Source organism: Ursus americanus, chromosome 30 (genome assembly GCF_024610735.1).
Source record: "Ursus americanus isolate L20-20 chromosome 30, mUrsAme1.1.p, whole genome shotgun sequence".
Taxonomy (NCBI): Eukaryota; Metazoa; Chordata; class Mammalia; order Carnivora; family Ursidae; genus Ursus; species Ursus americanus.
Genome location: NC_142156.1, coordinates 18,013,363 through 18,037,933, shown reverse-complemented (window position 1 = coordinate 18,037,933; position 24,571 = coordinate 18,013,363). Strand labels below are relative to the sequence as shown.

The following is a 24,571-nucleotide window of genomic DNA, read 5'->3' as shown; positions in this document are numbered from 1 at the left end:
GCGCATTAAACGACTCCCCGCTTCTCCCTCCCTGAGCCCCGGCAGCCACCGCTCTGTTTAATGCTTGTAGGAATCTGATTCCTTGAGGCACCTCATGTACGTGGAATCCTGCACTATTTGGCCTTTTGTGTCCGGCTTATTTCACTCCACAGAATGTCCTCCAGGTTCATCCACATTAACAGCAGTGTCATGATTTCCTTCCTTTTTCAGGCTGAATAATATTCTATTGTGTGGGGAAACCACATTTTATTTATCCGTCCATCCACTGATGGACACTCGGGTTGTTTCCAAGTGTCCTTTGGCTGTTGGGAGTCATGCTGCTAGGAACGTGGCCCCCTCCCCTCTTGAAGGATAGGTCGAGTACTACCGTGGTTAGAGCACAGGTCGTGGTGTGGAGGGGTCTCTACCCCTTCCTGGCCTTGCGGTCTTGGACAGTTCCCTCATTGCCTAAGCTCTGCTGTTCTCATCTGGAAATGATGGTGGCCCATCTCACAGTGTGGGCAAGAGGGTTGGATGAGAGAGTGGATGCGGTATATTCGTTACGGTGCCCAGCCCCGAGCAAACCCTCGATACGTCCTACTCTTGTAGATTCATTCAACCAAATAGGTGGTGCCTGCTCGTGATGGCTCCATTTCGCCCCTCGCCTCGCCAGTCCCGCCCGCTCCAAGCCGTGGACCGAGTGGGAATGACCCACTCAGGTGCATGTACTAATGGTACAATGTCTGGGGTCCATTTACTTCAAAACCAAAACTGATTAAAAACAAATTGGTCTGCTTTTTATCATCATTGAGAACTGGCAGTTCTAAATAATGTCAGTGATGAAACACTTCTCCCCCTGGGCATGGATTGTTCCTGCTGCCCCCCACTTCGGTAACCTCTTTCATGCCCCATGTGAATCCATGCCGGAGCTGAATCATGCTTGTATTCTTGGTTCCCTCCTGTCCTATTTCTTGTTAAATATGCTGCATACATGTTAGAAAAATTGGCAGCCTAATAATCCCATTTTCCTTTATGGTAGCTGTTGCTCCTGTCTGACTGGTGTTTTGGGGGCGCTTGGGTGGCTCAGTTGGTTGATCATCTGACTCTTGATCTCAGCTTGGTTCTTCATCTTGGGATCGTGAGTTCAAGCCCCACGTTGAGCTCCATGCTGGGCATGGAGCCTACTTTAAAAAAATTGCTTTTTATGATAGGACTTTATGTTTCAGAATGGTGTTAGATTGACAGAAAAATTCTGCAGATACTACGGAAGATACTGCAGAGTTTCCACATAACACCCCCCCCCTCCAACGGCCAGTTTCCCCTAGGATTAACATGGTGTATTAGTGGAGTACCTTGGTTACAATTAAGCCAACACTGATACATTATTACTAACTGTAGTCTAGAGTTTATTCAGTTTTTAACCAAGTGTCGTAGATGTATTTCAGGAACCCACCCAGGATAGTACTGTCTCTGTATTTGTCTGTCTCCTTAGGCTCCTCTTGGCTGTGACCGTTTCTCAGACTTTTTTTTTTTTTTTTTTTTTTTTTTTGGTTTTGTTGACCTTGACAGATTTGAGGTGTACAGGTCAGGGATTTTGTAGAAAGTCCCTCTTTGGGGATTTGTGGCTTTATTTATTTTTTTAAAGTTATTTACTGCTGGCTTACTGGAGGTTAGTCATTGTGCGAAGCTAGGGATAGAGCAGTGAACCAAGACATTTATAAACAGCATTTATAAATCGGTGACATTGATGCTGGACTTGGAGAGAGCTGTATGGGCTGAGAATTGAACCCAGACCGGCCCCGAACTTGACCCTTGGTCACTGTCCTGTTTGCCACCTCCTGTGGGTGGAGGAGGGTTCCGCAGGTGGATTTGGCATAGTAGACAGACACATCTTGAAAAATCTGGCAACCACAGGATGATGAGAAGACTAAGACAATGGAACAAATTAGAAGTGAGTTGGATTCATTTCCGGTGACTAGATGAGGGAAAGTGAGTTAAAGTAATCCTTACTTGTATTTCTCATTTGAGCTCTTCTCCTCCTCCTGTTAAGTTCTACTGTGAAACTTTCTCTGTTTAAAATGTCCCTGCAGGAATGTTTTTGTACAATCCAAAATGTAACGGTCAAGGTCAGAGTAGGCCAGTGGCAGATCTGTCTGTCCCTCAGTGCTTTTTCATGGCACACTGTGGATGCAACCAAAAAACCCATGGGTGAAGTGGTCATGGGGTGGGAAGTCTGGTGCTGGAGAGTGGGGTTTGGGGGCTCTGCCCTTCTGGTCTGGGGCAGCATCCAAGTCCTTTGAGTCTGTCTGAGCCTTGACTGCCTCACTTCTAACTTAGCGATAATTCAGTGGAGTAGCATCTTATATCTGGATGAGGTTCTAAAATGAGCCTCCAGTCTACGGCTGTACCACCCTGAATGTGCCCGATCTCATCGAAAATGAGCCTCCACATAAGGCCAAAATCTGGTAGATTTTTGAAAAGCCTGCAGACCACCCACAAAGGTGTGAACACTGCACCATGCGGGAGACCCTTGCACAGCCCGGGAGGATGTCTGTCACAGCCCACTTTTCAGCCAGCATTTGGTCAGATGACTCCATCCCTGGTCAAACCAGATTAAGGATCTACTTGTGTTTATGGCCCATGTTGTAATAAACAATGACATGTCTTTACACCCCAGGATTAGAATACACATAGCTTGCTGGCCGATGGAAGAAAAGAGGTCTCACAGGTGTCAAGACCTCGTGGTTGGTTTTGTTTTTTGTTTCTCTGCATATGTAGTTGAGTTGTGTACATTCGAGCACCCCGGTGCACTGGCCTTGGTAAGGGTACTTGGTAAGAATTGAATGAGATTGTGTGTGTGAGAGTCCATGGCGCTCTAGACAAACGTTTGGAATCATAAATATGATCAGTGAGTGATACGTTCCTGGAAGTCATAGGGAGGTGTGTGATTTGCATTTTAAAAATTTTTTTGGGAAGGGGAATATTGCAAGAGTCCTCTTCAGGGACCTCTCCTCTATTCTGGGCTAATATGGCTCCTTTGTTTGGCCACAGAATGTCCTGAAGGAGCATGCGGATGACGACCCCAGTCTGGCCATCACTGGGGTCCCTGTAGTCACTTGGCCAAAGAAGACTCCAAAGGTAAGATGCAGATCGTCTGCAGCTGGGAGACCATTCTCATTGCCTTTCACATCTCCTGTAATATGAATGTTGGCAGCTTTTCCTTGAGGACTTCTGGCAGAGGGTACCTCAGTTAAGATGAATGGTTTGGTGATCTGTCTATTCTAAGTTTTTGTTTGTTGAAAGTGATCATTTTCCCTAGCTGCGGAAACTGCAGGCAGTGCCCCCTGGTGGTCATTCAGAAAACTGCGGGGGAGTGATGCTTCACCTTTCCCTATACTTAGGTGACTTCTTTCCCTTCTTCCTTCTCTCCTTTCTTTTTTTTCTTTCCCTCTCTTTTTCCTCCAGGTGCTTCAAGGCCTGTTTCCTCTCCTTTGAAAGTAACTTTTTTCTCTTTTAAAACGGATTGATGCTCACCTTGGAGAAGTCTAATCAAATAGGAAAGGGCGAAGACCCTAGGGAGAACGGTAGTAATGTTGCTGAGGACCTACCAGGAGCAGGTTGCTTTGCCTGGTCATCTGCATCCCTTACCTTCTTTAGACTCCAGCAACCCTGTGGGGCAGACACTTGGGACTCCCATTTTACAGATGAGGAAACTGAGGCTTACAGAGGTCAAGTCACTTGTGAGGGCACTTGGCAGAGCCGGGGGTGGGACGATCAGCCTGTGTGACAGCAGAGACCACACTGTTAACCAGTGCCCACCTCAAAGTCCAGAGAAAACCAGTAACGTCTTGGTGTGTCTTCTTCCAAAGTCCGTGCTGGGGTGGGACATGTATGCATCCACCTATCTGTCCACACTCAGCCTCACCACTTTCTTGAGCAAGTTCTAGAAACTCCCTGAACCTTGCTTTCTTCGTTTGTTAACAGGGGTTGTACCAGCACCTACTTGGAATGGTTGTTGGGACGACTAGATGAGATAAAGCATTGTTGAATTTGTTTCTGGTTAACTATAAAGAAAAAAAAATAGAGCAATGCATGCAAAGTTCTGAGGACAGGACTGACCAGTAGTTAGTGCTCTTTAAACATTAGTTGTGACTTAAGCAGCCTCTTCATTAATGGGTATTTTTTCTGATTTTTTTTTTTTCTGTTGTAAGAGACATTTAGAGGAACGTTCTAGATCTGTGCTGTCCAAAATGGTAGTTGTTAGCTATATGGCTGCTGAGCACTTGAAATATGGCAAGCCCAAATTGAGATGTGCTGTAAGTATAAAATACACAACAGATTTCAAAGACTCAGTGCAAAGAACACTGTAAAATTACTTATTAATTTATTTTTTATATTGATTGGATTTAAAATTAAAGTTGCCAGATTTTAAAAAGGATACCCATTTAAATGTGAAGTTTTGGGTAAACAACAAATAAAACTTTAAGTGTAAGTATAGCCCACATAGCTCATGGTATATACTTATGCTGGAAATGATTATTCATTGTTCATCTGAAATTCCACTGGGTGTCCTGCATTTTTATTTGCTACATCTGGCAACTCTAGTGGAAGTGATCATATTTTGGATCTATTGGTTAGGCAAAATAGATTATTAGTATTTCACCTCTTTCTTTTTGCCTCTTTAAACGTGGCTACAAAAAAGTGTAAAAGTACATGCATGGCTGACTTTATATTTCTGTTGGACAGTGATGTTCTGGGTTATTCTTTCCACCTTTGTTTGATTATCTTCTTAGGGTATATTCCTAAATGTGGATTTGCTGGGGAAAAGGGTCCCTGTTACTTATGGGTAAATTCTAATTCTCTTTGAAGCTTAGTAGGACTTTAGGTGATGGGAGAGATGAAAAAGGATTCGCCTTCATAGCTCTTGCCTTTAGTTTCCCGATCTGTGGAAGTGTATGGGTTTTAATGTTCACTTTCCCCTACATGGGCAATAAATACGACTGCCATTTCTGAGACCACAAACTATACTTGCAGACATAGCACCTTGCAACAACGCAGCCAGGCCCCACGGCTGCTCTGAACCCAAAAAGGAAACCGTGGCTTTGCCTCACTGCCTGCTTCCCTCCCAGCTGAGGAATTACTCCAGGGCTGGTGGGGGGTGGGAGGGATTAGGGTTTGCAGAACATGGGCTTTTCAAAAACAAACTTGCCACTACCCAGTGTAATCCCAGAATTAATGGAGGGGTCCAAATGAGCTTGTCTGGGGAAAATCACTTCAGGACTACTAATGTGGACTGTCCTCTGTGCCTGAGACCCTCCAGTTTACTCCTGAGAGGCTTACGGGCAATAAAAAAAAAAACAAAAAAAAACCCAGAAAACATCATGCCTCTGCCCCCTTTCCTCCAGAGGGCTGGAAACGGCTTCTGGGGGGGAGTAGCCCTTACCTAAGATTTTTTGTGGAGGATTGGTGTCTAAGTGCTGGTCTATACACGAGGTTGTGTGGCTGGTGTCATCAAATCTGGAGAGGTGGGGGGAGACACTGGAGCCCTTAGGCTGGTGAAGGGTAAAGAGAGAGCATTCGGGGGCGCCTGGGTGGCTCAGCTGCTAAGCATCTGCCTTTGGCTCAGGTCATGATCCCAGGGTCCTGGGATCAAGCCTGGCATCGGGCTCCCTGCTAGGCGGGAAGCCTGCTTCTTCCTCTCCCACTCCCCTTGCTTGTGTTCCCTCTCTCGCTGTCTCTCTCTGTCAAATAAATAAATAAAATCTTTAAAAAAAAAAAAAGAGAGCATTCGCTATTTAACAGTACTTTGGGGGAGGTACCAGAGTGGGTTGTTTTTTTTTTTTTTTAACACCTTATAATAAAACAAATATAATGTGCTTACCGTACAGTGCTCCCACTTAAAGTGTACAACTCACTCTTTAGTATATTCAAAGAGTTATACAACTATCCCACAATCTAATTTTAGAACATTTTCATACCCTCTGAAAGAAATCCTATCATCTGTCAGTACCTCCACCCTCACCTCTAAGTCTTCCCTTCCCCCAGCCCCTGGCAACCACTAATCTCTCTATCTCTATGGATTTGCCTGCTCTGGACATTTCATGTAAATGGAATTAGCCAATACTTGACCTTTTGTGACTGGCTTCTTTCACTTAGTATAATATTTTTAGGCTTCATCCGCATTGTAGCATCTGTCAGTATTTCATTCCTGTTTATGGCTGAATAATATTCCATCGTGTGTCTATACCACGCCTTGTTGATCCGCTCACCGGTTGAGGGACATTTGGGCTGTGCCTGCCTTTTGGCTGTTGTGAATAACGGTGCCATGAACATGCGTGCACAAGTTTTTACACGGACACGTGTTTTCGTTTCTCTTGGGCCGGCGCCTGGGAGGGGAATGGACTGGTCACATGGTAGCGCTGTGTTTAACTTTTTGAGGCACCGCCAGACTGTTTTCCAGAGCGGCTGCACCCTTTTTCATTTCCACCAGCTACATACGAGACTTTCAGTTTACCCAGAGTGTTGCCAACGCATATTACCTGTCCTTTTGGTTAGAGCCATACCAGCACCGTCTTTTTAATTTACTTTATGATTTCTCGAACTCATTTGCAGTTTATCGTAGGATTTTGCAAAAGCTGCCATAACGAAGTGCCCCACGCTGTGTGCGTGGCTCAGAGGACGGAAATTCATTTTCTCCCAGTGTTGGAGGCCAGAAGTCTGAGAACAAGATGTCAGTTGGCAGGATATATGTCTTCTGGGGACTGTCTCCTGGGCTTGTCGATAGCATTGTCACTCTGTAGGGTCACATGGTCTGACCTCTGTGCGTCTGTGTGCTAATCTCTTAGAAGACACCAGTCCTCCTGCATTAGGACCCACCCTAAGTTGAACTTCATTACTTCTTGAAAGACTTTATCTGCAGGTACTCACATTCCCCCGTCCCGGGGGTTAGGGCTTCCATGTGAGAATTTGGTGGTGTGCTGGGGCTGGGGGTGGTGGTGGTAGGGAACCCCATTCAACTCCTGGCACTTGTCATACGTTATTTCAGAGCTGCAAAAAGATGTCAGTAATATAATAATGAATACCATGGCCCCCCACTCAGCTCTAGAAATAAATTATTGCCAGTACAGCCCAAACCCCCCTGGGTATTCCTCCTCAATCTATGCACCCGTCTTTAGATGTCTTTTTTACATCATATTTGGTCCTCGCAGTGAGGCTAGGAGGTGTGGGTCGTGTTACCTCCGTGGGTGCAGTTGAGACTGGGGACGCAGAGACAGACGGTGGTATGCCTTGGGCCACGCAGCTCGGGAATCGTGAGGTGTTAGTCCCCAGATCTGAGGAACTCAGTGAAATGTGGCAGAGGGGAGGGGGAGGGGAGGCACAGTGCCCTAGGTCTGCATTTCCTGGCTGGTGGGGTTAAAAAGTTAACAGGAAAAGGAGAAGTAAGTGAACGACTGACTGCCTGGGCCACCCGGGGTCTCTCTGTTCCCAGGTTCGCAGTCAGCTTGCTCCCAGGTTGGTTCAGGTTGGGTTGAAAGATCAAGGGTGCTCGTTGAGGCTGTCAGGATGCGACGTAGGGAGCAGTATTGGGTCTGGGTCAGGTTACTTAACAAGTAATTAATGCTAAATGATGATTAGCAAGAAATGCTTTGATCTCCCACCTTGCCTCCCGGAGAACAAAGTCCTTTTCTGGAACAGATTAGGCGCCGGGAGGTCATTTCTGATGCCGCCCTCTTTCAAATCAAAGATGCTACTGAACCGCCATCCGTCATCATTCACCCGATTGGCTGTTTCCACCAGCGGTGATGGATGTGTTTGGATCCGTCTACACTTCTTTTATGACCAGGTGGCGGGATTTGGGGGGCCTGTCTGTGACCTTAGAGCCAAGCCAAGGGAACTGAGCCCATTTGAGGCCCGACCTTTGACCTCAGCCTTATTAGCAAGTTGACCTTCTGCTCACCAGCCAGACACCTCTACCCAGCCAGCTTGCTGGATCATTCACAGGGAGGGAAACTGAGGAAAGAGGGGAGATGGAGCCTCAGCTGCCCCTGGAGAGTGAGCCTGGTGATGCATCCTGCTGCTTATCTCGAGTGGCCAGGCTGGGCTGCCACTTGAATTTCAATTATTGGCAATTTTTCTGGAGTGTAGGAGCAGAGGCTAGAGTAGGTATGAACAAGTACCCTGATAGGGGACGTGGGACAGCCCTTTTCAGTTAAGGGATCGGCTTCCTAACGGGGACATTATGGGGCCACACAGGAACCATGGCAGGAAGCCACACACACACACACACACACACACACACACACACACACGCATGCACGCACCAAATATCTGTGTTACCCTTGGTTGTACTTTGTTTCTCTTCCCCTTCCTCTGTATTTGGTCATTGAGCTCTGGGAGGCCTGAGAAGTGTGGGGTCCCTCTGGAGTGACACGCAGCCTCCACCTGAAGAGAGGCCCATAGTTCAGTAAAAGGAGGCCCTGTGTACTTCCTGTTCTTTCTCTGCCCCGCTCTCAATTCCTATCACCCCTGGAGTAATTGAGTTGAGGAGGAGGATGACGATAATGAAGGCGTTTTATTGTTGCCTACTCGGGGCCAGGTAGTTTCCCAGAAAGGCATCGTGGTCTAATGAGAGCCAGTCCTCCAGCTAGGGGCATCAGCTTTACCTGGGGAACTTAAAAAAACAAAACAAAGCAAAAACCCCAGCTTCCTGGGCCTGGCCTGGGACACTGAGATGTAGTAGGTCTGGGTTGGGGCCTGGGAGTTTACACTTTCTTGATGCTTGGCAGGTAATTCTCATGCAGGACCAGGTGGGCTCTGGGGTCAGATGCATCTGGGGATTAAACCCTGGCTTTGCCACAAACTAGCTGTGTGGTTGTGGACAAGTCCAAGCCTCAGTTTACTTGTCTGTAAAATGGGCTAATGATGCCTTTCCTGCAGAGTTGCTGTGAGATGCTGTCTGTAAAATACCTCAATAGTAGGCCGTCAGCCAGTGACAGCAGGGGAAGGGGTGAATCGTTTAGAGACAGTTCCCATCCTTCGGTGACTATTGGCTGCTGCAAAAACTTCATCTCAAGCAAAGATCCTAGGGGCTTCATCTCCCCAAAGGAGTCATGGGGCTCCACTGAAATGGCTGGTTTGAGAAAGTGCTTCTCCTCCTGTGTCCCTTCCTCACTCCCCTGAAGGGAGAAGTCCTAGGCACTGTGGGGGACTGTTACCTTAGACTGTGCCCCCGAGGGTTTGAAGCTGCTGAGGCCACAGGCTCAAGGTAGAAGGAGGGGGCGTCCAGTCCTTCCAGCTTCCTGAGAGCTGGGAAAGTCCAGGGGAGAGCAGCCTCCGAGAGCACGTTGTGTGATGCTCACGGGCAGGAGGGGGCCGGCAGTGGGAGCTCCAGCACCAGCAGAGCAAAGGAAGGCAAGAGAGAGAACAAGTGGAGGGCGGGGAGGACACAGTGAGGCAACCAAATGAAAAACAATCTGGGGCCCTCGTCTGGAATCCCCAGGGTTTTCCTCAGTGACAGCTGAGTCATCTGTGAAGTCCAGTAGGTTCCCAGGAGGGCAGCAAAAACCTGTGATGAATGGATACCCACAAACATGGCCCGCTTATTCTGAGGAGTGTTGCATACAACATCAACAAGCAGAAAAATCCAACTGGAAGAAATTCATCGATGGTGAAGGGGGAAGCTGGAACCCCCGTGTGTGGACCAGCTCCAATTCCAGATTTGTTGGTGGCTGAACCCATGTGATGTGGTCCCTGCTGGTGAGCCAGATGACAAGGATCCCATCAGAGCCCTCTCTTTTTGGTGGAGTGAACCCAAGCCAGATGGTAGAAGTTTCTAGAGAAACACCACACATGAGTGTAGGCAGGACAGAACTGTGGCTTTACCTTGGCTTTTTGTAGGTAAGAGTTGTGTCTTCTCCCTGTGTCTTCACATTGTTTCTCTGTCATATATGTGTCTGTGTCCAAATTTCCTTTCTGTAAGGACACCAGTCATACTGAATTAGGGCCCTAAGAGCCTAATTGTAACTAAATCACTTCTGTAAAGACCCTGTGTCACATTCTGAGGTCCTGGGGGATAGGACCTCAGCATATGAATTTTGGGGCAGATATGATTCAGCCTATAAAACTTGTCAAGCCTTCAGTGAGTCTCCCTCTTCTTTAAATCACATCCCAAATCCTTGACCCGGCCTGGAGCCCCCAAGTCCTCAGTTGTGGTTCTGCCTTAGAACCTCACGATTTTCTCTCATCTGCTCAGCATTGCAGGGGAACTGAATTACTCCGTATTTTCCATTTACTTGGTCTTTGGTCCTGCCACTTCCCTTCTGGGAATGCCCTTCTTACTTCCCCATGTACAAAATTTCCACCTCTAAGCCCAGCTGAACCCCTTCTTCACCAGGAAGCTTCCTGGGCCACATGTTTTCTGGTCGTATCTCCAGAGCCCCCATCTCCAGCCTTCTCCAGCCTTCTCTGGCCTGTTCCGTGGGTTGCATCAAAGGGCTTTCTTGCCTCTCCGGCTTCTGGTTGGGCTCAGCCAATGGGAGGTACCAGCAGGAGATGGGAATGTGGGAGGAGAAAGAGGTTGGGGTATTTATTCCCCCAGCTTCCTCCCCATGGGATCATAGCAGGTTGGCTCTTTCCTTCTTCTGAAAGCCACAATTCCTATTTTGTGGCCTTCTCCAGCTTTTCTTTCTGCATGTCCAGTAACTGGTCCCTCCCGTGGCCCATCAGCCAAAGGGAGGTAATGGCTTGTGGCTGTCGCTAGGCTCAGGGTGTAACACCACACCTTGTAGGTTTCCCTAACTCTACTTACACTGTGTAAATCAAGTCTCTGTTAAACTCTCCTCCATGACCCAGTGTGAGGCTGCCAAGGTGCCATCCATTTCCTGCCAAGATCCCGATGGCTGTACTTCCCCAGTCTCTCTTTCCACTGGACGTCTATATTCTACTCTGCATTTTGTGGCCTCCACCAGCTTCTTGAGACTGGAGTTCCTCTTATTAATTTTTTCCTTCTCCGTTTTTGTCTCCCGTCATGCATAATTGCTCCCAGATAGCAAGGGCCCAGGAAATGTTTGTTGAATGAATGAACTGGATCACAAGGTTTTCCCAGCACTCCTCAAAGATGAAATTGGACTCAATCCGTTTCAGGCTCTTGGCTCTCTTTACTTTTCCTGCGTCTCCTTGGTGAGAATGTGGATCGCTCCTTACTGTAACTTTTATGTCCCAGTCCCAGCCAACTGTTGAAAGAATGCTAAATAGAATGTTCAGTGCCCCTTGGTACTCTTGGACCCTTTTGTCCCTCAGATTTAAGCATCCTTCTTTATCCCACCGGACTTAGAAATCACCTGGAATGTCTCAGCCAACATCTGTGTCATTTTAGAACCGCTTTATTGGAACTTTAAGTCAGCATTCCGCTGAAATAACCTGTAATTAAAGTCTGCAGCAGAGGATTTCTTTCTTAGTCTGATAACCTGCTCAGCTGTCTGTGTTAATAATGCCAAAGACAAATTCTTGGAAAGCAATTGAAATATTGCGGGCTCCTGCCTTTGGTGGGGTAATTAGAAAGCCAGGCAGGCACCGTAAGTGATTGCCTGCCATTATCATGGTTTTATTTCTGGAACAATGGCCTATCCTTCAGACTTTTCTTTTTGTCGAATGTCATCATATATTTCCTGTTTTTAAAGGAGGATACTTGATCACTGACCTGGGGAATAAGTTGTCACGTTCATGTTCTGTTATTCCCCCTGCCCCCCACTCTCTAATTTGGCTTTGTTAGAAGGACGGATGTGTGTACTACCAAATGATGATGTTGTCAGGTAATGTGTTCTCCAAATTCAGGTGATCTAGGGAAAATCAGGGCATGCGGAGGGGAACAGAGGTGAAATATTTGCATTGTTTCACTTGGCTTCTTGTTCTCAAGGTGACAAGGGAAGTGCATTTGTTGAGATGAGAACTTTAGTTATACATGGGGAAGGTAGGTGAGAAGTGAAAGCTGTAGTAAACCTGCTGTAAACCGCTGACCTTCTCCACCAATGCATGTAACTAATGAAACAGCAAAACACTTTGAAGGGAGTTGAGATCATTAAGATTCATTTCTGTCTTGGTTAATGTTTATGGGACAGGATTGAGTGTTCCCTACTGATTGATCTGTTCTTCTGGGGAGGGTGTTCTTTATTTCTTTTCTTTGATGTTTATTATGTATTTTTTAATTGTGGGGAAAAATATATAACATAAAATTGACTGTTTGAACCGTTCTTAGGTGTACAGCTCAGTTGTTATGCAGCCATCATTCCCGTCCATTGCCAGAGCTTTTTTTTTGGTCATATGCAAGTAAAACTCTAGACCCCGTAAACACTAAGTCCCCGTTCCTCCTCCCTCAGCCCCGGGCAGCTCCCCTTCTACTTACTGTTTCTATGAATTCTAGGTACCTGATGTTAGTGGAATCATATGTATTAGTCCTTTTGTGACTGGCTTATTTCACTCAGCATAATGTCCTCGAGGCTCATCCAGGTCGTAGCAGGTGTCGGAGTCCCCTTTCCCTTTCAAGCTGAGCAGGATTCCAATGTCTGGATAGACCATGTTTTGTTTATTTATTCTACCCATGGACACTGGGTTGTTTCCACCTTTGGCTACTGTGAATAAGGCTGCTATGAACATGGGTGTATACACATCTTTTTGAGTCCTTATTTTCAATTCTTTTAGATGTACACCCAGAACTGGAATTGTTGGGTCATACGGTAATTATATGTTCAATTTTTTTGAGGAGCTGCGGTACCATTTTCCATAGTGGCTGCGTCATTTTATATTCTCACCAGGAGCACACAAGGGCTCCAGTGTCTCCACATCCTTGCAGACACTTGTGACTTCCTGGTTTTGATAATAGCCATCCTAATGGGTGTGAAGGGGTGGGTGTTACTTCTTTTGAACTTACTTTATTTTTTTTATGAGGAAGTATTCTTTAGAAAGTTATGGGTATCATGATATTCTGCCCCTATATGGTTAATACTTGGCTTGCATCTCTGCAAAGAATAATATTTTTCTACACAGCTAAAATCATGTGATTACACCTACCAGAATTTACAGTTCCTTAATACCACCTAATGTCTGGTCATATTGAGATTTTCCAAATTATTCTTTGCAGATGCTTTATCCAAACCAGGCTCCCATCCAGGACTGTACATTGAATCTGTTTTCAATTCTCTTTCAATCCAGACCTTTCTCAGGACATTGATTTGTAGAGAAGACAGAACCATGTGTCCTGCAGAATATTCCACTGATATGCATTTGTCTGATTGCTTCCTTGTGTCATGTGGCTTTCCTGCTATCTCTTGTAATTTCTGTAAACTGGAAACTAGATCTAAAGGCTTGGTTAAAGTTCAGTATCATAGATTGTGGATTAAGGTGATGGTAGTTTGATACCCCATTATTCAGTTAGCTTTGTCCTTCTTTCCTCCAGAGAATAATCTCGAAGGGGAAACGTTGGCCCCCTGCTTCCCTCCATCATTAACCGATGGTTTCAGTACCCGTTGATCATTCTTTCCTGTATCGATAATTTTATCAGGAGATGAAAATGAAACTTTAAAGTCTATCATCCCTCCCTTGTGAATTAGCTGGCATTCCCCCTCACCCCCCGGTATTATTGAGAAATAATTGGCTTACATCACTGAGTTGGATTTTTTTTTGGGGGGGGGCAGGGTTTTCCCTCGTCCGTTGCAGCCACCCTTAAACACAGTTCCTCCTGAAAAGACAGTATGCATGCTCAATTCTTTCCTGTTTAAATACCAATTGTCAAAGTAAGAAGTTGGTATGATGGCTGCCTCAAATGGTGACAGATGAGCTTGTCAGGCTTTTTCTGCATTGAATGTCATGATAAACTCATGGGTTTTCATAGATCCAGGGGGCTTTTCCAGGCAAATTGGCCTGCTGGAGATGAGCCATTTTTCAAGGAAAGCAAGCATGGTAAATGAAGAGAGGGCCTATGGCTGTAGTCAAAGTGTGTGTGTGTGTGTGTGTGTGTGTGTGTGTGTGAGAGAGAGAGAGAGAGAGAGAGAGAGAGAGAGAGATCCCCCATCCCTACTCCCAGCCACACCAGCCACAGTACATTTGCGTTTGTCAGACTTCCCTAAAAGAAAGGCATTAGAGCACCATCGGAGCCCATCAGCCCATCAGCCCACCACCGTGCCTGTTAGCTGTTCATTTAAGAAGTGATTCAACTCTCAGGTCTGGTTAGTTTCAACATACCCCAGGGTTTAGGACCTACATTTCCTAACCAGGTTACCTTTCAGGAATAGGAACTTATGATCACCCTTAAGTGGTGGCGGATAACAAATATATCTGTATGTATCCCATTGTATGGCTATGCCGCATTTTGTTCACCCATTCATCAGTGGATGGAATTTGGGTTGTTCCCACAGTTTGGCTGTCAGGAACAGAGCTGCCCGTCAATGATGAACACAGTTTTACTCCTGTTTAGCCTCTTGTCTGTCTACTTTATCATCCCGTCTGGAGTGGTCTTTGGATTTAGTCTTTTCCTTTGAAAACACAGAACTTTTTATCCCGATTCTCTGAGGTGCTTCTCTGGAGGATGGTGAGACCGATAATGGGATAGGTGTCTGGTTGGGAAGGAAATCAAGTGAGGGGAGATTTGGTCTTGTTAAGAAAAATATTTTTAAGTTACAGAAGTCTTGGTTGTAGGCCAGATTTATGCTGCATTTTATATATTTTTAGCCCCTCCTAGTCCCCCTGGAGCTCCAGGGGAGAGGGGTTTGTAAAGTGAACTCATTTATTTCGTCTGAATTGAGTGCTCAGCCTTAGCCTGGATTTTTGTAGGGCAATGAGTATGGAAGGGAAGTAACTTCCTAAGGTCAGCGAATGAACTGGAAATGGGGCGGATGGCGGGAAAACATTTCTCAGATCAATGCCGGTCACCTGTTAAATTAGTTAATCTTTAAAAAAAAAAAAAATCCTGTGCCCTGTCACAAATCTTCCAGTGAATGTAAATATTTGTTGGTTGATTTTGGTAACATTAAAGAGACATTATTAGGAGAGGAACCCCATTTAACAGAAAGCTCAGTCTGTTTAAAGGACCCATATGACAAATATGCGTGGTTTTTAGATGCTTGTGGAATGACTCTCCAGGGGGAAAATAGAAAGCAATTAAATAACATTAGTAATTTCCTCAACAGAAATCACTGCAGCCCTTGGTCTGTCATACAGACACTCTTTGAACCATAATCCAGGCAACCCTGGAATCAGTCCTAAGTTGCTATGTGACACAATGTAAAAATTCCTCTTATTTACATTTTATTAGAAAAGTAAATCTCCAAGAGACCTCTTTTCGCCATTAAGGGGGAAAACCCCTATTGAAAGAGAGACAAATGGGAAAATACAGTGAAATAGCTGAAGCACGCATTCTCTGTTGCTTGTTAAGTATAAATTATTGCTTGCACTAGGAAGCTACCCTTCGTGTGCCTGTTCTGTCATTTCTGTTCCCTCCTTAGGGGCATGTTTACAAATGGGGTCCATTGGTTTAGGAGAATGCCCGCCAGTGACAGGTCTGGACACAGAGAATTCATTCTCTTTCCCTGCCCCGATCCTCTGGGCAATAACGTTCCCAAGCTTTAGCCATGCCCTTTTCGACATGGGCTCAAGGAAAGAGGCCACCTGCAGGAGAGACCCTTGTCCTAGGGAAGTCCAGAGTCCAGGGGAGCAGCTTGTCCCTTGTCCCCGGGAATGGGGATGGAGAGGATGGCTTCCCTCCTTTAACCTAAGCTCACCGCCTGTGCCTGCACTGGAGACAGCGTGGCTAATTCTGGGCACAGTCGGCAAACAGGGGTCATTCCTGGTGTCTCATGGTCTGATAGGCAGACCAGAAAATTAAATGACACTTGGAGAGAAATTGGGGAAGTGGGTGCCCACCGTGACCAGGGCTGATTCTGCTCCCATCTGTTTTTATTTATTTCCTGACCACTTGGTAAAAGTTCTGGATCCTCCTGGCTCAGGGCAAGCACCAACTGCCCGGGGCGGCATCAGCTTTGGGAAGCTCTTTCTAAGAACATAAGCCTTGGCTAAGTGGAGCCAGGAGAGTGTTCAGCTCTTAGGGTCACTCAAAGATGAGGTCAAGAGGGAGAAAGGACAAGCCTAAAGCACAATGTAAACACTAAATTTTCAGATGGCAATTCTACTGGGCCAAGGCTAACATAATGTATTTTATATACAGCCCAGCTTGCTATTAATACAAAACAAATGTTGGATAATTGTGTGTGCCAGTTAGCTAAAGGAAACTTGATCGAGGGAAGCAGAGGAGTAAGAAGTTCTTTGCAAGTGTCAGAGGAGGAATTTTTAAGAGGTGTTAGGATAGTGGCTGGCAGGAGCCTTCTTAATGTTTGGAGAGAACCCACTGCATTATTGTGTCTTAATCCTGGTTTCCTACTTCCAGAGTTGGCCCAGACGGATGATCAGACAGCAGTTTGGTTACCAAAGGTTACCAAAACCATACCTATCTGCCTTGAAATTGAATTTGAACCAAGAATACAGCATTTGCAAAATTTAATAAGGGACAGTTAATTTAATTCTACATTAAGTCTGAGTTTTTCACTTGGATTCTTACATCGGTCTCATTTGGCATCCTCTTCTTTTGTCTCTGGCATGGGGCATTGGAGTGGTGTGATTAACAGCCCAGGCTCCAGGCTCCAGGCTCCAGGCTCCAGGCTCCAGCTGCCTGCGGGTTCAGATCCAGGTCCTTTCATTTCTGAGCAGCAATATGCCTAAGTTTCCTCTTCTATAAAATGGGTGAGCAGTGGTACATACCTGATGGGACTGCGTAAAGGGATAAATGAGATAATGTCTACAGAACACTCAGCACTGGCTCTAGCCCTTCAACCATGGTTAGTGAATATTAGCTGCTATTACTGCCTGGACCCCTGGAAGGTGGTGGTGGGGGGTGTCTCTGGGTGGTGTTATTATATAAGGGACCCTGGGCTTGAGAGCCACTTCCTAGTTTTCTTTGGGTCTCCATTTCCTCACTTGTGAAGTGAGGGGGTCGGTTGAGGCCCCTTCTAGTTCAGAAATGATATGGTGGAAGGAAGTTTGTGCTAGCTGCCCCTTCTGTTTAATCAACATTTTCCCATTCTCTTCTTTGCGCCATGGTAAATGAGAACCGTGCCTTTTTACTTCCTTAAATACGGAAAAGAGCTTTTGAGAGTTCAAAAGAAATTGGCCCAAAGACAAGTCTAGGTAATCTTGCACTCCTCATAAGCAATGGGAGAGACGGTAAAGACAGTCCCACTTCCTTACCTCTCTCTCTTGATGTATGATGGTATTTGGGTATCTTTGTACCTTTGCAGTTCTGACCACAGTGAATGACAATGAAATGAAAGCATGATTAGCATTTTATCAGCCCCTCCCCTTTATTTTAAGGGGCTTCCCACCAGGTAGAATGGCTCCTAAGAGGTCATCACATACAGACTTTGGTTCATCATGATAGCTTTTTAAAAGCTGAGATTTTGGGGGATGGAGTGATGTGGAGGAGGGGGATATTCTTTTGCTTTTTCTTTTTGTTAACCTTGAGTGGATTGTGAAAACTGTAAGAAGGGAGGAAGGAAACTCAGAACAGATACGTTTCAGTAAAGAGCAAGTCTCCTGGGATTTCTTCCCATAGTGTCAGTGGGTGTATAAATTTCGTACAGACTTCAGAATCCACTCAGTAAAACTGACTTCCCTGTTTACTCACTCCTGCCGACTCCCAGCTAGAAGCCTCCTGAGTTTTATTTACAAGGTCACTGCCACACATATTCTGCCTTCCTTGAAAGCCCAGGCCACGACCTGCCTGTGGGTCCCTTCTGTTCTCAGAGTGGATTTCATGGCCAGTGGCCTGGGCATGAAGAACAGTTGGACAACAGTGCAGAGTTGATCACCAGATTTCACAGCTAATGCGCTTTTTCTTGGGAAAGCCTTTGATCTCTTTGCAGAAGGATGCTCATCTTTCCGTTGGGCAAGCCTTCCCATTTTACAGATGAAGGGACTGAGCGGGTACAGATATGCATGTTTAGTGTCATATTAAACATTCGTAGTTAGATGATACGTGTGCCATCTGCCCAGCTAAGTCATCCCACTCCTTGTCTTGAGCTTAGCTGTGGTTTTGATGCTTGTAACAGCATTGATCACTCTAGCTAATGGTCAGAGCTCCTCCTTTGGCGTGAGGGCTGTGGGCATAAGTGCCCCATAGACTTTTTTTTTTTAAATGAATCTCAGTCTGGATTTCCACTAACAGTTTTCTGCGAGTGTCTGCTTTTAGATTAAGCATTAAGAGGAACCTTTACAGTTTAAAGAATTTAGAAACCTACACCTTCTGGGCCAGCCTCGGGGAGCTGCCAATCTCCTAGGAGAACTGGGTTCAGGCCTGCAGCTCTGTACCCGTTCTGAGATCGCCTCCAGCGCACACCGCCTCCAGGACACCACCGGAAGGAGGGTTCCTGTCCAAGAGGGTGGGGCACCCCCACCTTGGGGCAGAGTGCATTCAGGGCGTTCTCTCTGGTAACCTCCAAGTCAGGGAGCTCTAGGGGAACTCCCACCAGCATCACCGTACGTTTCACGGTGATGTGTTACGGCAAACCTGAGGGCAGAAAGGGCAGCGTCAGGGGACCGGCCCAACCCAACTGCCCTCTTCCGGGGGAACTGGGCCCCCGAACCCATCCAGGCCAGCGGGCCTGCAAGCTCCGGGTACGGGACTCCCGGGTTCGCGGGCATCAGGTCTTGGTCCCAGAGCATGTGCAAACCCGGGAGCCCGTGTGCCCGCTGCCGGGTGCACAGGGACTCTTATGTCGCGTGCAGGGCCACCCCCCGTGGACTGTGCGCCCCGGGGCTCCCGCGAGACGCCCCGCAGGACCACACAAAAGACCCCACCCCAGGTCGGGCGTGCATTTCCTGTTAGAGCGGCGGCGGCGTGCAGCCACCCATGTGCATCCCGTGGCGCGCGGGCCGGGCGGGCCGTGGGGCACGCCCCCACGCAGTCCCAGTCCCCGCGCGCCGGCCGCGAGGGGCCGCCCTCGGCGGGCCCGCCCCCATGTCACCGCAGGCCGGGCTCCCTTTGTGTGCGGCCCGAGCGCCGCGGCCGCGCCATTGGCCCGCCGGCCCGGGGGGCCAGCCCCTTCCTGGCTCGCTTCATGCATATGCATGAGCGCCCCGGCCCTCCCCCCGCCGGCCCCTCCCCGCCCCCTCCCGCGCGGGCGTGCGAGGCGCGCGGCGCGGCTCCCTCCTCGCGGCAGCAGGCGCCCGAGCCCGAGCCCGAGCCCGAGCCCGAGCCAGGGCGAGCCGAGCCTGCTCCGGGCGGGCGGCGGCGGCGGCGCCGCTCCAGCCATGTCAGCGCGCGCGAGCCTGGGCCCACCATGAGCCATGGCCATGTCCGTGAGCGCCGAGGACGACGACTATGAATCGGAGCCGGACCAGGTCGGCGGCCCGGGGTGGGGCTGAGGGAGGGACCGGCCGCCCGCCCGCCCGCCGACCTCCCGACCGACCGACTGACGCGCCCGGGGCGGCCGCGACGCCGCCGCCGCCGCGATGAGGAGAAAGTTTTGCAGCCGCCGCCGGCGGGGCCGCCAGGGCCGGGCCCGAGCGGGGCGTGGAGGAGCGCGGCAGGCCGGCGGCCGCCGGGGCGCCGCGGGCCCCGCAGCCGGCCCGGGCAGGGGGCGTGTGCGAGCGGCGGTGCGCGAGGGTGGCCGGCCGTGCCGCGGGGACAATGTGGGCCTCGCCGTCGGGCGGGCCCTGCCGGGCGCGGGCTATGGCCCGCGGGCAAGTTGCGGGCGCCGGCGCTGGCGGCCAGGGCGCGCCTCGCCCTCCCCTCGCGCCCTCGCCCGCGGCCCACGCGCGTGCCGGCCGCCCCGGGCGCACCCGGACCTGCGGCCGCCGGCGCCTCCTTCCTTTCTGTTTGCGAAGTTGCACCGGGACCCTCGGCCTCTGGGCTGGAGGACGCCGCGGCCCGGGGCCCGTGGGCCCGACGGCCCGAGCTTTTGTCTGGGCGCCTCGCGCCCGCCGCCCGCCGTGGGCAGACGGAGACAGGAAGGGGTGCGAGCCTCGGGCCGGCGCGGGGAATCCGGAACCCGGCGAGTGCGCTCCGCCGCGGCGGGGCGGGAGGAAGCCGTGACCCCAGATGGCAGTATTTGGCCTCAGTTGGATTTAGAAGGGAAAGCAACCTCTCTTGGGACCTGGGGGGAGAAATCTGTGTATAAAACAAAGCCCTGGGTGTGTTTATGGCGTGAATTTACTACGGGAAGATAAGTGTTTAGGAAGCGGGGGAAGAAAGTTGAGAATTTACGGAGTATAATCTGCACAATATTTGCAACAGGGCACAGGCTAGGTAGACACGTCCGAGGAATTAAGCATGGGGTGGGTTGAGTTATCATGTGGGCACGGGACCAGGTGAATAAGATGCTTATTTATAATCCTGGGTGCATTTCCTCAGTGGAATAAAGATGTTTTGGAATGTTCAGGCCGAGATGTAGAAACGTTTTTCTCTTCCATTAGGGGTGATTGAGGAAGCGCTGTATATGCTGGGCTTAAATTGTATCGCACATGTCATTAAGTGGTTTTATCTAACAAACCAAGTTAAATTTTATTGTTTAGTTACATTTTATTGTTTTCTGAGTTTTGCTGGATATTTTTCAGGCACATGCACCTTATGGTGTTCCGGAATCTGGCTGGTCTTAACCGTTTGGATTAACCCAGAGACAATCCAAGTGGTTTTGTCTTGGAACTTTTGTCAAGCCAGTAGCACAGTGTGGGAATGGTTCTCAGTTCTTGCTTCTTGGTTCACACCAAATCTTGGTTTGAAAATTTTTCAGTTCAGTTTGGATCTGCCTAATTCCTGACAACAGTTTACCCTTTCTGCATCTGCTCATTCATAAGAAGACACTTGTATTCAGCATTGACACTGCTTTGGTGTTTCAGAATTGAGGTTCCTGTTACCTGCTTTGTTTTGGTTTTTTAATTTGGCCACACCCTGTGGCCTATGGTAGATACAATCTTTGACAGTGTATGAGACAAGACTTCATATGTCTCTGGGCTAAAAAACACGTTTTCAGGTCTGCCACTCCTGAGACAGACTTCCATCAGGAAAGGACCAGTGCTCCCTGTAGCGAGATCACTTTCCTCCTCCACACATCAGTCATCCCTGTGTGGCACTTCTGGAGCTGTCAGCAGAGTTCTCGAGGTTCACTTTAAGATGACTTGTTCCACTCAGGTGTATTGAGATGACCCCTAAGCCAGGTCAATGGGCAGCAGGTTTTTCCCATATTCCCAACAGAAGATGGTTGTCAGCGAAGGACCCTGCGTTTGTGGAAGCTCCAGGCTGTGGCTCAGGGCTCCTTGCCGCCTCCTTCCCTTCCTCACAAGTTTTCCCAGCCTCGGGATTTCTTGGGCCTGAGAACGGTGGTTTCCTCTAAGGATCTCAAAAGCATTAGTGTCTTCCACAGGAGAGTGAGTCTCTGGGCTCTAGACCCCCACTCTTCTGGAAAGTGTCCCTCAAGGAGGGGTGAAGGCTTGGAGTTTGGGCACGCGGGTACACTCACCACCTGCTGTGTGAAGAGACCAGTAGAGGCCCTATTGCAAAGTTACTATTGCCCAGTTACCTCCAGCAGCTGCGCCTAGCCCTCCACTACCACCCCTCAGCATCAGAATTTTGCCTGTTCCATCTTGAAATGTTGTGCATGTTTCTTGTCCCCACCTGGGTGGCATCAGGCTTCATTAGGCCTATCTGCCCCACTCCTTCCCACAGCAGCCATTGCCCCTGCTCCCAGTGTGGGACAGGAGCGAGGGGGTGATGGTAGATGGGAGGAGACCCCTTGGCATGCCCTTTGCCAGTGCTCAAACTCTTGTTTGGGCCTTCTCCCATGGACTTCATTTGCTTCTCCAGTGCAGAATGTGTCAGAAAATTCTTTAGCTGTTTTGAGTTTGAAGAGATGCCCCTTAAAGAAGGGCTGTTGATGAAAATTCTTGTTCTATCTTGTTTTTTTGTTTGTTGTTTTTTTTAACCCTTGAAGTGAAAATAGCTTTGTTCCTTATTTCAAACTAAAAGTGGTTGTTGGGGCACCTGGATGGCTCAGTCTGTAAAGCATGCAACTCTTGATATCAGCTCAGCCCTGTGTTGGGCTCCATGCTGCGTGTGGAGTCTACTTTAAAAAAAATAATAAAAGTGATTGTTGTCTGTTTAAAAAAAAATAAAAGTAACAATTAGAAAATTATGAAGAGGAAACTCTCTCAGAAGTAACACTAATGTGTTACTCATTATAGCTTCTTAGTGAAATTTTAGGACTGGAATCCCTGAACCTTCCTGAAATTTTATGCAAAGGTTTTGACTTTGTGTGAATTTTTCTGGGAAAAGATCCTTAGCTTTCCTCAGATTCTCCAGAGGTTCTCTCATCCCCTGGGTTTCTGGTGGCTCTTGTGTTTTTATTCTCTTGCTCCTTACCCTTAGTATATAAACAAACCAAAGCCCTCCCTGGAGTCTACAGGTGTGTGTTAAGGGACCCCACGATGCTGCTAAAATCCAGCTTTTCCTGGAATGTCCATTATGTACGAAGGTTTGGGAGCAGACATATGTTGAGATGAATCTGTGTTACGCAGAATACGACATTAGCATGACAAAGGAATCCATACTGTTTGGGGGCCTGTGGCTACCCCTTGTGGGGCTACGTGTCAGTGTGCTGCTGTTGGGAGTAGCTTGGTGGGAAACACAGAACTGTCTTAATTGTAAAAACACACAGCCACATTTCACTGTTTTTCTCACTGACTCCTCGACAGTCATCCCTTCTTGAAACTTCCCTGCTTCAGTGGTGACACAGCCTCCTGCTGCTTTGCCTGGCTTTCCGGCCATTCCTCTACAGGGCGGTCTTTTGCATTGGCCTTTGAATGTTTGTAGTCTTGAACGTAGTGTCCAGGGCCCTCTTTTCACTCTGCCTTTTCTCCCTGGACAACCTCATGGACTTAACTAGTTTGACAGTATGTGATGCTGACTTCCAGTTGTGTATTGGCTCTGGTCCCTCCTGCCTGTGGCCACCTTCCTTGAATGCCCCCTTGGCCCCTGAGAGTCTGCGTGTCCGTGTTGGAGTCATTGATCTCTCCTCCCTCTCCTAAGCCCTTTGTTCTCCTGTTGCTCAAGCCAGAAACCTCAGAGCTTTTCAGGACTCTTCCTGCCTGCATACCCCATGTTCAGGCAGCTTCATGGGTCTGCTTCTAAAACATCTCCTGAATCATCCCCTCTCTCAACCCATGTGTGGCTTCTGTTCAGGTCTTCCTCATCCTCAGCCTGGGCTACTGTGGTACCCTCATCTCTTCTCCCTGCCTTTCATCTTGCTCACCATGCAAAAAAATATCACACACTTGCCAGAATGTGATCATGTTGCTCCTGAATGTAAAGTCCTTTAACTGCTCTTATAGGGGACACCATTTCTCTGTGTCCTATGAGGACCTGCAGGATTAGGCTCCTGCCATCTCAAGGCTGTTTTCCAGTAGCCATATCAGGCTACTGAATGTGCTGCGTAGCTTCACCTCTCCATCTTATTACTCTTCCTTCTGCCTAGAATATCTACTCTCTACCCCTATCCCAGTGCAGAGGCCTGTTCTCCCTTAAGACCCTTAGTCACCACCTCCTATGTCTGTGACCCTCTTTCCCATCCTCCCTCTCTAGTGAGATGAGGCATTTCTTCTGGGTCAGCATGCCAGGGTCCAGGCTTTAGAGCCCCTGTCCAGCCTCCTGCCTCAGCTTCTCCTTCATTGGCCCCATGACATTAGGCAGATGACTTGACTCTGCTGTGCCTCAGTTTCCTCACTTCTGAGTGGAGATAATTTCTATCTCATAGATTACTGATGGCAAATATTGAAAAGAGGGATTACTTCAATCAGTGTTACTTTTAATATCATCATCTCATCATCACTATCACATTGCATTGCATTTACATGGTTGTCTTTCTCCCCGTGGACTGTAATGCCTTTGAGAGTATGGAGCACATCTACTCATCTCTGTAGTCCCAGCACCTAGCACTGAATCTGGTACATAATTCTCAGCCAGAAAAAACTTGGGTAGGCAGGTGGGTGAATGTGTGACTCATTAATGAATGAATCTCCAGCGCAGATTACATGCTCTGTTGGCTAGCGATGTTCAGCATCTTTTCATGTGCTTATTCCCTATTTGTATATATGGATTTTGGGGGTTTGTTTTATTTTAGAGAGCGGGGGGGGGGTTGCGTAGAGGAAGAGAGAGAATCTTAAGCAGGCTCCATACCCAGTGCGAAGCCTGCCATGAGGCTCAGTGTCACAACCCTGAGATCAAGACCTGAGCCGAAATCAAGGGTCAGAAGCTTCACCAACTAAGCCACCCAGGCACCCCTATATATATGTTTTTGAAGAAATTCCTATTTAAATCCTTTGCCCATTTTCAAATTGGGATGCTTGTCTTTTTATTGTTGAGTTGTTAGAGTTCTTTATATATTCTAAGTATTAGTCCCTTACCAGATGTATTATTTGCAATATGTTCTCTCATTCTCTGGACTTTTTCACTTGATTGTGCCCCTTTTAAGCACAAAAGTCTTTAGTTTTGAAATCCAAT

General features: G+C 48.0%; 1 protein-coding gene across 4 annotated transcripts in view; it reads left to right on the top strand.

Moving 5' to 3' along the window:
• The window catches only part of KDM2B (lysine demethylase 2B), a 115,007-nt gene that overhangs the window by 66,406 nt on the left and 24,030 nt on the right, over positions 1-24,571 (top strand). For 3 of the 4 annotated variants that reach the window (XM_045777355.2, XM_045777341.2, XM_087857384.1), the window contains one exon: positions 3,031-3,117. In XM_045777355.2, coding sequence (XP_045633311.2) covers positions 3,031-3,117 — 87 coding nt within the window. Of the gene's footprint in view, positions 1-3,030; positions 3,118-19,231; positions 19,420-24,571 lie in introns of those variants that run through there. The other variant, XM_087857385.1, reaches the window with a different exon arrangement.